The sequence below is a fragment of the Artemia franciscana genome, chromosome 4 (assembly GCF_032884065.1).
Source record: "Artemia franciscana chromosome 4, ASM3288406v1, whole genome shotgun sequence".
Classification (NCBI taxonomy): domain Eukaryota; kingdom Metazoa; phylum Arthropoda; class Branchiopoda; order Anostraca; family Artemiidae; genus Artemia; species Artemia franciscana.
In genome coordinates, this window is record NC_088866.1 from 17,499,436 (window position 1) to 17,515,556 (window position 16,121).

Genomic DNA, 16,121 nt, shown 5'->3' on the forward strand with positions numbered 1-16,121 from the left:
CTGATGCAAATGAGTTTGTGCGTGTTAATCTGGACAAGGGCTTGTGTGTTTTGGGTCTATTTCTTGACTTTTCAAAGGCCTTTGATATGGTTGACCACAATGTTCTTCTGTCTAAACTATCTTTATTTGGAGTGCATGGAGTCACACTAGAATGGTTTAGGTCCTACATCTCAGAGAGATCTCAGTATGTTTTAGTTAACCGTACTTGTTCTTCTACTTTGCCTGTATTGAAAGGTGTCCCACATTTGTTTCTAATTTACATTAATGATCTTGTTGATTGTCTTCATCCCCATGTTCATCCTGTTCTTTTTGCTGATGACAGTAACTTTTTCATTGCTGCAGTGGACCTGCCATCTGCCACTTCTATAGTTCAAGGTCTTCTTGATAAAGTAATGGATTGGTGCTGGTCAAATGGTATGGCTCTTAACAGCTGAAAGAGTGCCATTGTCAGCTTCAGGACCCCTTACTGTATGCGAGTCGTACAGGAGCCAATCACCCTGACTTTTGATAACGATATTATACCACAAGCCACTATGGTGATATTTCTTGGTGTATATCACTGTTTTCTTTCTTTTAAACACATATAACTCACACCCGTTCCTTAATCCTCCGCCAGTCTTCAATGTTGCACCGGATTAACTCATTTCTTCCTCTTGATATTCTGGTTTCTCTTTATTATGCTTTTATTTATCCTTACCTTTCTTATTGCTGCTCTGTCTGGGGTAATACTAATAAATCTCTTCTCTGCTCACTTCAAAGAGCCCAAAATAGGGCAGTGAAGGCTACTTTTCTTCTCCCTCGGCTTTACCCTTCCTCTGATCTTTATAATGATACTGGAATAGCTCCGCTAGATCATATTATAGGTAAAAGTACTCTTTATTTTGCACATTCTGCTTTTCTAGGTACTCTCCCACCGTCCCTACAGCAGTTTTTCTCACGGACAGGCTCAGGTAGGTACTTTTCTTCTTTACGTAATTCTTCTCGACGATTTATTTTACCAAAACGATCTTCTACAGCAGCCCAGAGGTCTCCAGTATATCAATCAATTCTATTATGGAACTCCATCTCTTCGGATGTCCCTCTTTTTCTTTCTGCAAAGGCATTATTTCGTCGGGTCTTTCCAATTCAATAATTTTTCTCTCTCTTTATTAATCCTTTCCTAATTTGTATGTCTCTTCTCTTCTTTTAAAATCATTTTCAGCTAAATGTTAAATCTCCTTCTAAATCTTCTATCTGTTAAATATCCTATCTGTTCAATGTCCTTGTCTTGTTCCAGTATTTTTTTTTTTTTTTTTTTTTTTTTTTTGTATATATTTTATAATAGTGTTTTATTCATGTTATCTGTGGTCCATTACAAGCAAAGCTTCTTGGGCCTAGTAACCGCTTTACTTTTGTAATAGTTTTTTCTTTTAGTATCAATAAATTGACTGATTGATTTGATTGATTCAATGTTTTGGTTCAGTATTTATTTTTCAAAATATGCAGTTTTTTGTTCTTTTAATATTCTACCTTCCAATTGAATAATATTTCTAGGTTTGAAGTCAAGATAGTTGGATTATATTTATGTCTTTCTAGTTTCATGGTACTTCTTATTCCGATACTAATTACACAACTAACTGTAGGCTGGAACACTGTAATTTGTCAAGTAAATATAAGCCCGTCTTATGTCATCTAGATAAATAAGATCCTCCCAGGTGTAGTAAGAGGAAAAGATTTATGACTACGAATTTTATGACGACCCCACTAATATGACGAAATTGACAAAAAAGTTACTAATAAATGAAGAAGCCGAACTATCCAAACAAACTAAAATGTTCATTGAGAAAATGTTGTAAAAAGCCAAAAAGATTGTACCGTACAAATAAGCGAGGCTACAAAAATGTTATATGTTGTGGAATGAAGGTTACTCTGAAACGAAGCAGTTTTATGGACATAAAAGACACTACAATGAGTACAGGAAGATAGAGACAGTTGCAAAAATCCATTAGCTCAGAATAAAAGGCTATAATGAGCCATACAATAAAGCATTTTCTAAACAACAATCAACGAATGCAAATAAGCAACCTGCCAAATACATCTCCAAGACTCGATGATGTATCTTAACGCTTTGTCAAAGCTCTCCCTAAGTTTTGTACAGAGGTGTTTTGGGACTAATAAATAATGCAGAGAAGGGTGGGCAATCCCCAAGTGCTTAGAAATTCTTAGTGTCGTAAAAGCCTGGTAAAGATGGAACAAAAATTGAATATTAATTGAAAGCTTATAAAAAGGAGGCTAGAATTTGTAATAGAGCAGAGGAATTTCGTGAACATCATTCAATGTAGGTCTTGTCAAAAAAAAGTGCGATAGTCTCCCATGTTTGTAAAAGGAACCACTATATGCTTTGAAAAACGGATAGATTCGGCAGCTATTTTGTTGGATATCAACGTTGCTTTAGACTAGATGCTACACAGAAAAATGACTGTTCTGAATTGAACAATCGAAGATTAAATATCAGCAAAAATTAGACGTAAAATATTAACTTCCTTAGCAGATTATTTGAATGGTCGAAGCGTGGAACTAAAGATCGAAAAAACACTTTAAGATGTTACAGTTTTTTCCAATAGAAGAGTCAGTCGAGGTTGAGTCTTAGACCCCAACATGTTCACCCAAAACCACTTGAGATTTTACTAGTAAAAATGAGGACAGAAAAGTAGCCAAGACATAGAAAAACAAACGTATGGGCAAAAGACGCTGATTTAATTCAGCGTTTTTAATTCATCATAAAAAAAGAACTCAAATTCACAAGAAAGGAATGCAGAAGCATTCGACGTAATGACAGTTCACAAGAACAGCAAAAAATATGATCTTTTACTCTATTTTGCAACCGGATACGAAGCAAATGCGTTTCTATGATTAAAATGAGTGGTTATTTCAACCATTAATCGGGGAAGCCAAGTCTTGGCTCCAAAAACAGGCCATTCTCCATGAAAATCTGACAAAAATAGAAAAAAATATGACCTTTTACTCCCTTTTGCAACTAAGAACGAAGCCAATACGCATAAGCTGACTTGAAAGCAGCATGTGATGCACCTTAAGCCAGCACGTCAAAAAAAAAAAATCATGAAGCATTTCACGTGTATGTCTAGAAGATTATCAGCAGGTAACTCAACAGTAGCAGCAACTGCTACAGTAACAGTGACATCAGCAATAATTCCCAACTAACTTCTGAATTTCAGATGCTAGGTGAAGCGAACAAACATGTCTCTTGCTGCAAGACCAAGAGATTACAAGCAGAAAACATTACTATAGAAAATTCATTCAAACAAAAACAGGTTATTACCAACAGGATACGGAACAGTTTGCCATGCGAGAAGTGGGAGATCAGATGTTATTCAGTTCAAAATCTGAGCCACAGAACAACGACCGCTTATTTACTATTATTAGCGAGTTGTTTAGCAGACTTATAACAAGGAGAAATATAATAATTATCAAGTACATGCAAAAAACTGGACAACCAGAAACAACCCTTCTATAAGGCCAACAATAACCATACCTAATCACTACAAACTGATAACAACTACAAAACAAAAAAATCTAGTTAACTATACACAAGCAGCATTGGAAAATTTTGTAATTACATTTGGAATTACTGTCAGACATGATAAATTTAATTTAATTATAAGTTTTTTTCACCATGAGAAGAAAACAAAATCTTATATTCCAGTAGAGAGACTGGGTATAAGGTAAAGATGAAATTTATATATAACACGTGAGTAGTGGGGAGTCTGGGGGAAGATTGGGGAGCCGCCTTGGTGATCAGCTTGATCTAAAAATATTTATTATGATTTTTCCCCTTTTGCTAAAGGTGTTTATGATGATCATTTAGCTAGCCTTCCTGCTACTGATTTTTTACTTGGAGGGGATTTAGGAACACCTGTAATTGATGGGAACTTAAGATCAGTGGCTAGTAGCCACGAGTTTGTTTCGCAGTTACTTTGCAACCTCAGGGTAAGTATCTTAGGCCTATGTGAAACGTTTTTAAGTAATGAAAATGCAGAATTCATGAATTGCGATGGATTTAAATTTATATCTAATAATAGGGAAAATAGACAGGGTGGCGGAGTTGGACTTTTTGTTCGGGATGATATTTCATTTGTTGGGAAGAAGCAACTATCTAAGCATGACCAAGAGATGACTTTTGAGAGCCTTTGCATTGAGTATGAGGTTGATAATAGGAAAGTTCTTGTCTGTGTTGTTTATCGATCACCATCGGCTTCGTTACAAGAGTTTTTGCGAATTTATGAATGCTTCATTGAAGATGTGACTAATTTGAATTCTGAGCAAGTTCTGGTAATGGGTGATTCTAATATTAATTTATTGTTAGCTCAGACAAATAGACCGGGAATTTCTAATAATTTGCATGAAAAATCACTTGAGCTTCTGTGCATGAGCCTATCAAAATCACTTTTACCATCATGCAGGTCTGCGACCCGGGTTACGGAAGATACGGCTACTCTCATTGATAATATTTTTTCTACTATCCCCGTTACTCTTTCGCATATTATATTTGCAGATATTTCTGATCATTGTGTGGTAGCTACCGATGTTGGAATTAATCACAGACCAAAATTTTTGGAATTTAAACAAACTCGAAAAATTGATAAAGAAGGAATGGATAAATTGAGGAACCTATTGTATTTAAATAAACGGACTGCAATTCTAGAATGTGAATGCCCTGAGATTTCTACGGCTCTGTTTTTAAAATATTTCCGTGAGTGCTTGGATAAAACATGTCCATTGAGACGCATTAAAATAAAAAAAAATATACACTCCCTAAAAATCCATGGATCTCACGCGGGCTTCTACACTCTATTTCACTAAAAAATAAGCTGTTTAAAATATCTATGTCATTCCCATCTGCTAAAAATAAAGAAGAGTTTAAAAAGTATAAAAATGTCCTGACACAGTTAATTCGGAAAGCAACAGCTAGATATTTTGAAAAATTATTTGTAGAAGCTCGTGGGGATCAAAAACACACTTGGAGACTTATTAACTCTCTGTTGGGAAGGTCTCAGAAATCTTCATTTCCGAATGAAATGTTACGTGGTGATGGTACTTTTTCTTCCGATGAGCAGGAAATTTTGTAAGCATCGGTGAAAAAACAGCTAATGCATCTCATGTTCCTCCAAATAGAATAGAATATGATTTATTGGCTAAAATAGCACACAAGCTAGCATAAGCACGTCAGAACAATTATAATTACAATGATAAAATAAATGTTAAGGGATAAACATAGTTACAAAGTTAAATCAATTATTAAAATGCGAAACAAAACAGGGAACGAAAGAGTTTTTGTACCTCATTGTCAACATTTGGGGACACAAGTCAAGTTGAGTATTTGGAGCTCTACGAGCATTAAGTCTTGTATTGGGAAGGATTGGGGGGTTTTCTTTGAAGGGGGGGACAAGACGTCGATGATAGTCAGAACTAAGGCACTTGTGCCCGAAGTTCATGGTAAGGAAGTGACGTCGTGATTCCAATGTAGTGAGTTCAAGTCTAGCCAAACCTTCATCATAAGTAGTATAGGACGTCCCCAGTATAATTTTTATAGCTCTTTTTTGAATGCTTTCAATTTTAGAACATTGGGATTTGGTCAGTCCAGGGTGCCAGACAGGGCAAGCATATTCAAGACAAGGTCTTATATAAGAACAATAAATTATTTTAAGGTTCTGGATTGATATGGAGAACCGTTTAAGAAGGGAGAAAGATCTAAGGAGAAAACCACCTGTTTTAAATAAGTGAAAAGAGTGAGATTTCCATTTAAGGTCATTGTCCAAGTGCACACCAAGTAGCTTAACCATGTTTAAATTTGTGATGCAAAGGTAATTATTGATTGGGGGTATATTTTTTAAAAAGGAGAATAGCATTAAACTGCTTTTCGGTATGCTCAGATTGAGTTTAACATTGGCAAGATCATTTTTTAAGTTGTTAATGAGTGAGTCAAGTTTAACGCCCAAAGTGTTTGAGGTTTGACAAAGGTTAAGTAATGTCAAATCATCCGCAAATTTAAAAGTGTTGTCAAAGTTTGGTAAAACATTGTTAAAAACAATTAAGAATGCAAAATAATAACAATAATGATTTATTTAAAGATCACATGCCCCCTTCCTCTGATAAAAGCATGTTCCCTTTCTTCGGTCACTGAAATTGAACTAAAACACATCATATCTAAAATGAAGAACGGTTCATCTGAAGCCATTGATGAATCTTCGACTAATTTGGTCAAAGAAATATTCCCAGTTATATCACCGGTTTTATGCCACATTATTAATCTTATATTTGTAACTGGTGTCTATCCTTCAACAATTAAATCAGCAAGAATTGTTGCCCTACATAAAGGTGATGACCCAAGGCTTCCTGCTAATTATCGTCCTATATCGATACTCTCTGCTTTTTCGAAGGTTGTAGAGCGAGCACTGTGTAACGGAATTTATTCTTCTTTTGAGAAATTTGATTACATTTCTAAACTTCAGTTTGGATTTAGAAAAGAGCACTGCACTGATCATCCTATGGCTATTATTGTCCAACATATTAGTGATTGTCTTGACTGTGGCGAAACGCCTGCAACTATATTTTTAGACATACAGAAATCTTTTGATTCCATTTCTCATGAAATTCTTTTGTATAAGCTTTCGAATGCTGGTATTCGTGGTAATTGCCTTAGGTTACTTGAATCGTATCTTCATGGGAGGCAGCAGATATTTATATATAATGATGTTAGATCTGATTCTTTACAGCAGTCAGATAAGGTTGGTGTTCCCCAGGGATCCGTACCAGGACCTCTGCTTTTCCTAGTTTACGTTAATGATTTGTGCTCAGCTACTGGAGTTTCTTCTATAGACACTCAGTTTGCTGACGACACTGCAGCAACCGTTTCTGGTAAATCTCGTGAAGAGCTAGTGGTCAATTTAACATCCACATATGATAGATTGTCTACTTGGTTCTCTGATAATAGACTACTTCTGAAGAGAAAGAAGACGAAGTTTGTTGTTTACAGCAGAATGGGTCACAAGTTTCCAGATATAGAATCAGTTTCCCTTTCTGCGAATGAACCTGAATCTGTTATTGAAAGGGTTGTATCTATAAGATATTTGGGAGTTGTGTTTGATGAGAATTTGTCATGGAAAGAGCATATTAATCAGGTTAGAGCAAAGTCTGCCCGTGGAGTTGGTATAATGTGCAGACTGAAAAACCTTCTTCCATATTGCGCTCTTAAATCCCTTTACTTTTCCCTTGTGCAATCCCATTTTGATTATGCATCTATTATTTTTTGAACACTTTTAAAAGTAATGTTACCCCTTTACAGATTATCCATAATAAAGCAGTTCGTATCCTTAAACCTTTTCTGCCATCGCCATCAAACTTCCCCTTAAAATCCACAACAGAGACCCTTTTTCACTTCATAATATTCTTCCTGTTCAGCAAAGTATCCAATTTTTAAGTGTTATGTTTAAGATTAAGCTTGAACGAGAAAAGCTCCCGAGATATTTTGCATCGATGGGTCTTATTTCTTCTCCTTCATCTTCACAAGTTGAAACCCGTGGTAAATATAATCTGCGGACTCCTAAGATAGTTACAGAGAGGTCGCGTTTTTGCCTAAGGTATTTGATTCCTCTACATTGGGAAAGATTGAAAAATGAGATTGATTTTAATGTAAGCATAGATGTTATAAGACGAATTTTTTAAGATGAATTTTTTTTTAAAGGATGTTTATTATTTTTTTAAGTATTGGGTTGGTCTCCGGTGTTCGCCCATGAGGCCTCCAGATGTATTATGACTCGCTTGGTTTTAAGTTGTAAATTTAATTGTGACTCAAAATGGTGCGCGGAGGATAAAAATGGTATCGTACGGCACGGGATTTGGTTTTTATTTATTTCTGCCAAGATTGGTTAAGAGAACTATTTATTTTTAATTTTTGTGCATATTCAGTGTTGCTTAAAGGTAGCTGAGTTGCATTCGAGGTATACTCTCAGCCTTGAGTTACCTAATATTTTGTATATATTGGTTATATTAAAAGAACCTTGAACCTACTGACAGATCTGAAACAGATGTGAATCAGCTTATAGGATTAGTACCCCCCCCCCCCCAAAAAAAAAAAATCAAATTGTCCTCTTCCCCAGCATCATGCATTCAAGGCAGAAATATGAAGCCTTAACAAGAGCTAAGAGCTCATATAGCACTTGTGACGAGGTCAGAAGAGCCAAGAGCTCATATGGTATGAGCTCTAGCAAAATTCTAAGAATGAATAGATTGCTTTAAAAGGAAAATCAGAGGCTTAATGCGGTCGGGATTTAAAATTAGAGCTCTTAGTCACGAGATGCTTCTAAATATCAAAATTCATTAAGATCCGATCACCCACACGTAAATTAAAAATACCTCAATTTTTCTAATTTTTCCTCTCCCTTCAGCCTTCAGATGCTCGAATCGGGGAAAACGACTTTATTAAGTCAATTTGTACAGCTACCTGACACGCCTACCGATTTTCATCGTCCTAGCACGTCCAGAAGCGCCAAACTCGCCAAAGCGCTGAACCCCACCTCCTAACTTCCCCGAAGAGACCGGATCCAGTTCGATTACGTCAATCACGTATCTACGACATTAATAAACGTTTTCAAAGATTTCCAGTTTCCCCCTCCGACTCCCCCGATGTCAACAGATCTGGTCGAGATTTAAAAAAAAAAAGCTCTGAGACATGAGCTCCTTTTAAATATCAAATTTCATTAAGATCCGGTCACCCGTTCTTAAGTTAAAAATACCTCATTTTTTCTAATTTTTCAAAAATAACAACCCCCAGCTCCACCAAAGAGAACGGATCCGTACCAATTATATCAATAATGTATCTAGAACTTGTGCTTATTCTTCCCATCAAGTTTCATCGCGATCTCTCCACTCTAAGCGATTTACAAGATTTCCGGTTTCCAAGATTTCTGTTCCCCCCCCCCCACTCTCTAAGTCCCCGGATCCGATTTAATTGATAAGCATCGGGGACATAAGATTCTTCTATATATCAGGTTTCATTAAGATCTGATAACCCATTCGTAAGATACCTCGATTTTCACGTTTTCCAAGAATTCCGGTTTCCCCCTCCAACTCCCTTCAATGTCACCGGATCTGGTCGGGATTTAAAATGGGAGTTCTAAAGCACAAGATCCTTCTAGATATCAAATTTCATTAAGATCTGATCCCCCGTTCGTAAGTTACAAAAACCTCGATTTTTCTAATTTTTCCAAATTAATCCCCCCCCCCAACTCTACCAAAGAGAGCAGATCGGGTGCGGTTATGTCAATCACCTATCTCGGACTTGTGCTTACTCTTTCCACCAAGTTTCATCCTGATCTCTCCGCTTTAAGGGTTTTCCAAGATTTCTGGTCCCCCCCCCCCCCCTAATGACACTGGATCCGGTCGGGATTTAAAATAAGAGATCTGAGTTTCTAGGTCCTTCTACTCCCCAAGAGAGCCGATCCGTTTCGGTTATATCAATCCCGTATCTAAGACTTGTACTTATTTTTCCCACCAAGTTTCATCCTGATCCCTCCGCTCTAAGCATTTTCTAAGATTTTTGGTTCCGCCCCCCCAACTTCCCCTTCACCGGATCCACTCAGGATTTAAGATAAGAGCTCTGGGACATGATACCCTTCCAAAAATCAAATTTTATTAAGATCCTATCACTCCTTTGTAAGTTAAAAATGCCTCATTTTTCTAATTTTTCAGAATTAACCCTCCCCCCAACTACCCCAAAGAGAGGATCCAGTCGGAATTTAAAACAAGAGCTCTGAGACACGATAGCCTTCCAAACTTCAAATTTCATTAAGATCTGATCACTCCTTCGTAATTTAAAAATACCTAATTTTTTCTAATTTTTCAGAATTAACCCCCCCCCCCCAACTCCCCCAAACAGATCAGATCCGTTCCGGTTATGTCAGTAAGGTATCTAAGACTTGTGCTTATTTTTCTCACCAGGTTTCACCCCGATCCCTCCACTCTAAGCGTTTTCCAAGATTTTAGGTCCCGCCCCTCCAACTCCCCCAATATCACCGGATCTGGTCGGGATTTAGAATAAGAGCTCTGAGACGATGTCCTTCCAAACATTCAATTTCATTAAGATCCCATCACCCGTTCGTAAGTTAAAAATGCTTCATTTTTCTGTTTTTTTTTCGAATTAACCGGCCCCCCACTCCCCCCCCAGATGGTCAAATCGGGAAAACGTCTATTTCTAATTTAATCTGGTCCGGTCCCAGATATATCTGCCAAATTTCATCGTCCTAGCTTACTGGAAGTGCCTTAAGTAGCAAAACTGAGACAGACTGAGACAAAACTGAGTTTCGGTTATATCAATCCCGTATCTAAGACTTGTACTTATTTTTCCCACCAAGTTTCATCCTGATCCCTCTGCTCTAAGCATTTTCTAAGATTTTAGGTTCCGCCCCCCCAACTTCCCCTTCACCGGATCCACTCAGGATTTAAGATAAGAGCTCTGGGACATGATATCCTTCCAAAAATCAAATTTTATTAAGATCCTATCACTCCTTTGTAAGTTAAAAATACCTCATTTTTCTAATTTTTCAGAATTAACCCTCCCCCCAACTACCCCAAAGAGAGGATCCAGTCGGAATTTAAAACAAGAGCTCTGAGACACGATAGCCTTCCAAACTTCAAATTTCATTAAGATCTGATCACTCCTTCGTAATTTAAAAATACCTCATTTTTTCTAATTTTTCAGAATTAACCCCCCCCAACTCCCCCAAACAGATCAGATCCGTTCCAGTTATGTCAGTAAGGTATCTAAGACTTGTGCTTATTTTCTCACCAGGTTTCATCCCGATCCCTCCACTCTAAGCGTTTTCCAAGATTTTAGGTCCCGCCCCTCCAACTCCCCCAATATCACCGGATCTGGTCGGGATTTAAAATAAGAGCTCTGAGACGATGTCCTTCCAAACATTCAATTTCATTAAGATCCCATCACCCGTTCGTAAGTTAAAAATGCTTCATTTTTCTGTTTTTTTTCGAATTAACCGGCCCCCACTCCTCCCCCCCCAGATGGTCAAATCGGGAAAACGTCTATTTCTAATTTAATCTGGTCCGGTCCCAGATATATCTGCCAAATTTCATCGTCCTAGCTTACCTGGAAGTGCCTTAAGTAGCAAAACTGAGAAAGACCGAGAGACAGACACAGACCGACAGAACTTGCGATCGCTATATGTCACTTGGTTAATACCAAGTGCCATAAAAACCGCTAGTATTTATTCAAGAATTTATAGATTTATTTTTAAGCAAAAATTTATGGTCTGTTCAGATTCAAGGAAAGAATAAGACCTGAAGATGCATCCGCGGCGGCTCAAGACCGGGTTTACTGGAGAAGAATGGTGTCTGTTCTCTCGACGCTGGTGCCAAGTCAGCACGAGAATTAAGTTAAGTTCTTATTCAAAGAATGTAACTCAAGCTTTAATGAATGCTAGTATCATGGCAAAATCAAGTAGAGAAGTCACAAACTGCTACATTAAGGTAAATTGCTAAATTGGAGATTAATGGGAAGGTTATACATGTACAAGCAAAAAGGAGCTTAGTTCAGAAGCCGATACCAAGGTACCATTTTCTTTAGCAGCCTTTTGGTCACTGGGCGCCATTATAATGGTAAGTCTTTTTATCAGAGAATACAATTTATAAGGGTTTCTGGCAAAAAAGGTATAACATAATCGCTCATGTACCTCATGCCCATAGCTTACTCGTTTGAACTAAAAGATTACACAGCTTGGCTCAAGCAACTATGTCACCAGAATTGTGAAGGAGGCAACGAGTCTTCATTAGATCTTTTATGTCGCTGGTGATCCGCAGTTTATCAACGGTTGGAAAATCACCTTTGTTGGGAAAAAGGGTGAAAATTTCCTCATGTAAGCTATTTATTTATCAACCTTGAAGGCCATGTCCGGCCTAGAGCAAATGCCCTCGCATGTCATAAATAAAGCTCTAACGACCAAATATAGGCGTTAAACCTTGTGTCAATAGTTGTATCGTAATTTGACTATTTTTGGAATTCACGATAGCCAAGTTTGCTTCCTACAGAATAATGAAGGGATCGGAATTTTGATAAGCTCCAGGGGGATTGCAGGCTTTAATAGAAACCAATCGGATTTTCAAAGATCAAGTGAAGACTTTTGTCAATCTGATGGGTTGGTATTACGACAACCTGAAATCACATCTTCTCACAGGATATGCCAACGTGTAAAAAAAAAAAAAAAAAAAAAAAAAAAAAAAAAAAAAAAAAAAAAAAAAAACCTGATATGAAACTTAAAATAAACGATTCTTACCTATAGAAAAAGTTAGGTCTTTGGAATATTTTTCTCTCAAAACTTCAACAAACTTCTGCCTTATTCCATGTTTTTTGTCATATTCAGCAAATGCATTCCTTTCTTCTTGATTACAGCTTCTTCCGATAGGAGACACATTTATCATTCCGTTTCTAAATTCAATAAAGGTGCCTCTTTTCAGCGGCAACTTCAACTGTGATAAATAGAGAAGGGTGAAGTTTATAAATTCTTGCACGTGATCTTCACCTAAATGATCGACAATACTCTGAAAAAAAAGAGTAAATTATTTTCATTTTATGTTCAACATCAGGGACCATTCAAAGCAAAAAGGCTGCCAATTTAAATTTTTTGCCTCATTAACATATATTAAGATAAATGACTCTTTATGAGTAATGACAAGCAATTTATCGCCATCCCACTATCCTCAAAGGTTTACTACCCTGCCAATCCCCCCTTCTGTACAATATATCCACAAAAAAATTATATGTAATTTCATTTTCTAAACTCAGCCTAGTCTGGGACTTTCATATCACTGGCTTGTGGACTATTTAGGGAAGCTGCCCTAGGCCTACAGTCCTCATTCATTTAATGGACAAGGCTAAGCTATCAAAGCCACTATTTTATGACACGAAACCGTTCTGCAACTCCTCGTCCAGAAAAAAAATATCTGAAAAAAGGCTTAGCATTAAGTATATGTTCAATTATTACATATTTAATCACAGGTAGACCTGAAATTTCCCAGACAGAAGCATAATTAATCACAAATGTTCAGAGACATCCAGCAAATTTTGCAACATTTCAACTGACAGACTAAGATCTCAGTGAAATTGCAGAGATAAAATCGATCAACAATTGTAAGTGCAATTTCTTTTACAAAACACCTGAACACCTAAAGGAAGAGGTCTTCTTCCACCTATACGTGACATCTCTGTCTGTGGTGAAGAGAGTAATTCGTTGAAATCTAATTTGTATTGTTGGCCTTTGTCAAACAGATGCATACCAACTGTTTTATAAAACAGTGTTTTTTTTTGTGTTTGTTGCAGCAAATGCATTAGAAATCTATCTAGATCCTCTAAAGTTGCGCCAGATCAGGAAACCCAAACTGGGGCGGTATGAGGTGTGATTTATTGGAATATCAGAAAAACTTTCCCAAAATATTTTAAAGGAATGCGAGATTATATTAGGATTCCAAGTAATACACGACAAAAATAATAATAAAAAACATGTGCTCATGATACAAAATTTAAAATTTTCTCATTGGGCTCAAAAATTCCTTAAAGGAATTCTTCAGAAAAAAAAACTTTGGACAGCTGTTTTAAAGTTAAAAAAAAGTAAAGAATTCACAAACTTAGAATTTGAATAAGATTCTTTTTTGCATTTGTTGGTTCGTTAAAGTTTTTAAAGTTCTTGTTACCATTAGCACGAGGTACACTGTATTCGCAATTTGCTACCATAAACTTCTTCAAGTTGAAAAAGGCAGTTATTTCCAGGAATACACAGACTTTTGGATTAAAGTCAGTTTTTTGTGGGGGTCTTCTTAGGGTAATTACAGTCAGTAGATCATACAGTGGAACACAGAGTAATCAAATTAATACAGTGAAAATAATAATTCAAAATTGATTTTAACAGTAAAGATATATATATATATATATATATATATATATATATATATATATATATATATATATATATATATATATATATATATATATATATATATATATATATATATATATATATATATATATAGTAATTTGCCATTTGGAATTACTGCCACACGTTCGGAAAGCATAATTTGTTATACTTCTACCAGCTGAGCGTAACAAGTTCTTTTGATGTATTAAACAAAAAAAAAGTTTTTTATAACTTCAAGTAAGGAGCGACATTAAAAATTAAAATGAACAGAAATTATTCCGTACATGAAAGAGGTTGTCCCCTCCCCAACGCCCCACTCTTTACGCTAAATTTTGACTCTGCCTCACAGCTCCACTTTTTAAAACAATAAAAAACTTTAGCGTAAAGAGCAAGGCGTTGAGGAGGGGACAACCCCTTTCATATACGGAATAACTTCTGTTCGCTTTAAGATTTAATATCGCTCCTTACTTGAAGTGAATTTTTTTTTTTTTTTAATTTAGTTTCTGGACGTTTTTGAATTAATGCGTGTTTTGATTTTGGCTCACTGCGCATGAATAATTAAAACGAAACTTGCATATTATTTTATTTTTACTAAATGGCTTTATCATAGTTTTGATCAGACGATTTTGATAAGAAAAAGGGGTGGGGGAGGAGGCCTAGTTGCCCTCCAATTTTGGTGACTTAAAAGGGCTATTAGAACTTATCATTTTCTTACGAACGTTTTTATTAGTAATAAATACACGTAACTTACGAATTAACTTACGTAACCACCTTCTATATTTGTATATTTTTATTACGTATGAGGGAGTTCGCCCCCTCGTCAATACGTCGCTCTTTACACTAATGCTTGAATTTTGTCCCAATTCTTTAAGAATGACCCCTGAATCACAAAGGCCGTGGAATAAATAGTTTAAATTGCTGAAAATGCTTTAGTGTAAAGAGCGAGGTTTTGTGGAGGAGACGGACCCCCTTATGTACGTAATAATTTCTGTTCGTTTAAGGTTTTAATGCTGCTCCTTACTTCCAGCTGACAAAAAATTTCTCATTGTTTTTTAAATAATGCTAGAAAATCCTGCACCCCCTTCATGGGAATTCTCTTCCCTCATGATCAATTCCTCCGTGGAAAGATCCCCCCACGTAAGCTCCTCCTCCCAACCCTCCAACCCCTTAACGCGAAAAAATCCCCCCGAAAACGTCTGTACACTTCCCAGTAACATTATTATATGTAAACAACGGTCAAAGTTTGTAACTTGCAGCCTCTCCCCTGGGGCCTGTGGGGGATTAAGTCGTCCCGAAAGACATAATTATTAGGTTTTTCGACTATGCTGAAAAAAAGGGCTATCTCAAAATTTTGATCCGGTGACTTCGGGAAAAAATGAGCATGGGAGGGGTCCTAGGTGCCCTCCAATTTTTTTATAACTTAGAAAGGGAACTAGAACTTCTAATCTCCGTTGGAATGAGCCCTCTCGTGACATTGTAAACAGCACTGTGAATTTGGATTCCGAAAATTTCTTTCAAAGAAGCCATTATACATCAAACAGGCAAAACGCATGGAAATTTTACCCTACCCCCGCACCAAAATCCAAAATAGGTGAGATATCTTTTGTAAATAGATCAATAAAACTTTAGAACTCCTTACCTAATAGTTTTGTCACTGCTTGTACAGTTCCTAGTTTTAAGACTGAGTTAGTAAACACCTCTTTTTACAGTGATGTATATTGTCAACCATAAGTCTACCACTGATTTTTGTTAAATATTCCAGCAGTTGCCACTTTTTTATTTATTTATTTTTCATTTTGTATGTCATGCTTACAAACTTTTTACAAGCTATTGGATGAATAAATAAATAATAAAGAAATATTTGATAACAAATATTTTTCAGTACTGTTTTTTTTACTTAATAAAGGGAATAAAAACTAAGAAAACCTATAAAATAAGAAAATAGCTGCAAACAAAAGAAAGTAAAGAACTAAACTTCAAACGGTCAGAAACTAGTGTATATAAGATCTTTAAAAGAAATTAACACAAAAGAAACAAGAGATATGAGCTCATATGGCACTTGTGACGAGGTCGGAAGAGCCAAGACCCAAAAGCTCATATGGCATGAGCTCTAGCAAAATTCTAAGAATCAATAGATTGATTTAA

The 16,121-nt window shown here is 36.3% G+C and overlaps 1 protein-coding gene across 1 annotated transcript in view; it reads right to left on the reverse strand.

The window, feature by feature from the left end:
• Positions 1–16,121, reverse strand: part of LOC136026078 (uncharacterized) — a 54,102-nt gene that overhangs the window by 7,148 nt on the left and 30,833 nt on the right. Inside the window, exon 3 of the mRNA XM_065702273.1 lies at positions 12,342–12,606. Coding sequence (XP_065558345.1) covers positions 12,342–12,606 — 265 coding nt within the window. The remainder of the gene's footprint in view (positions 1–12,341; positions 12,607–16,121) is intronic.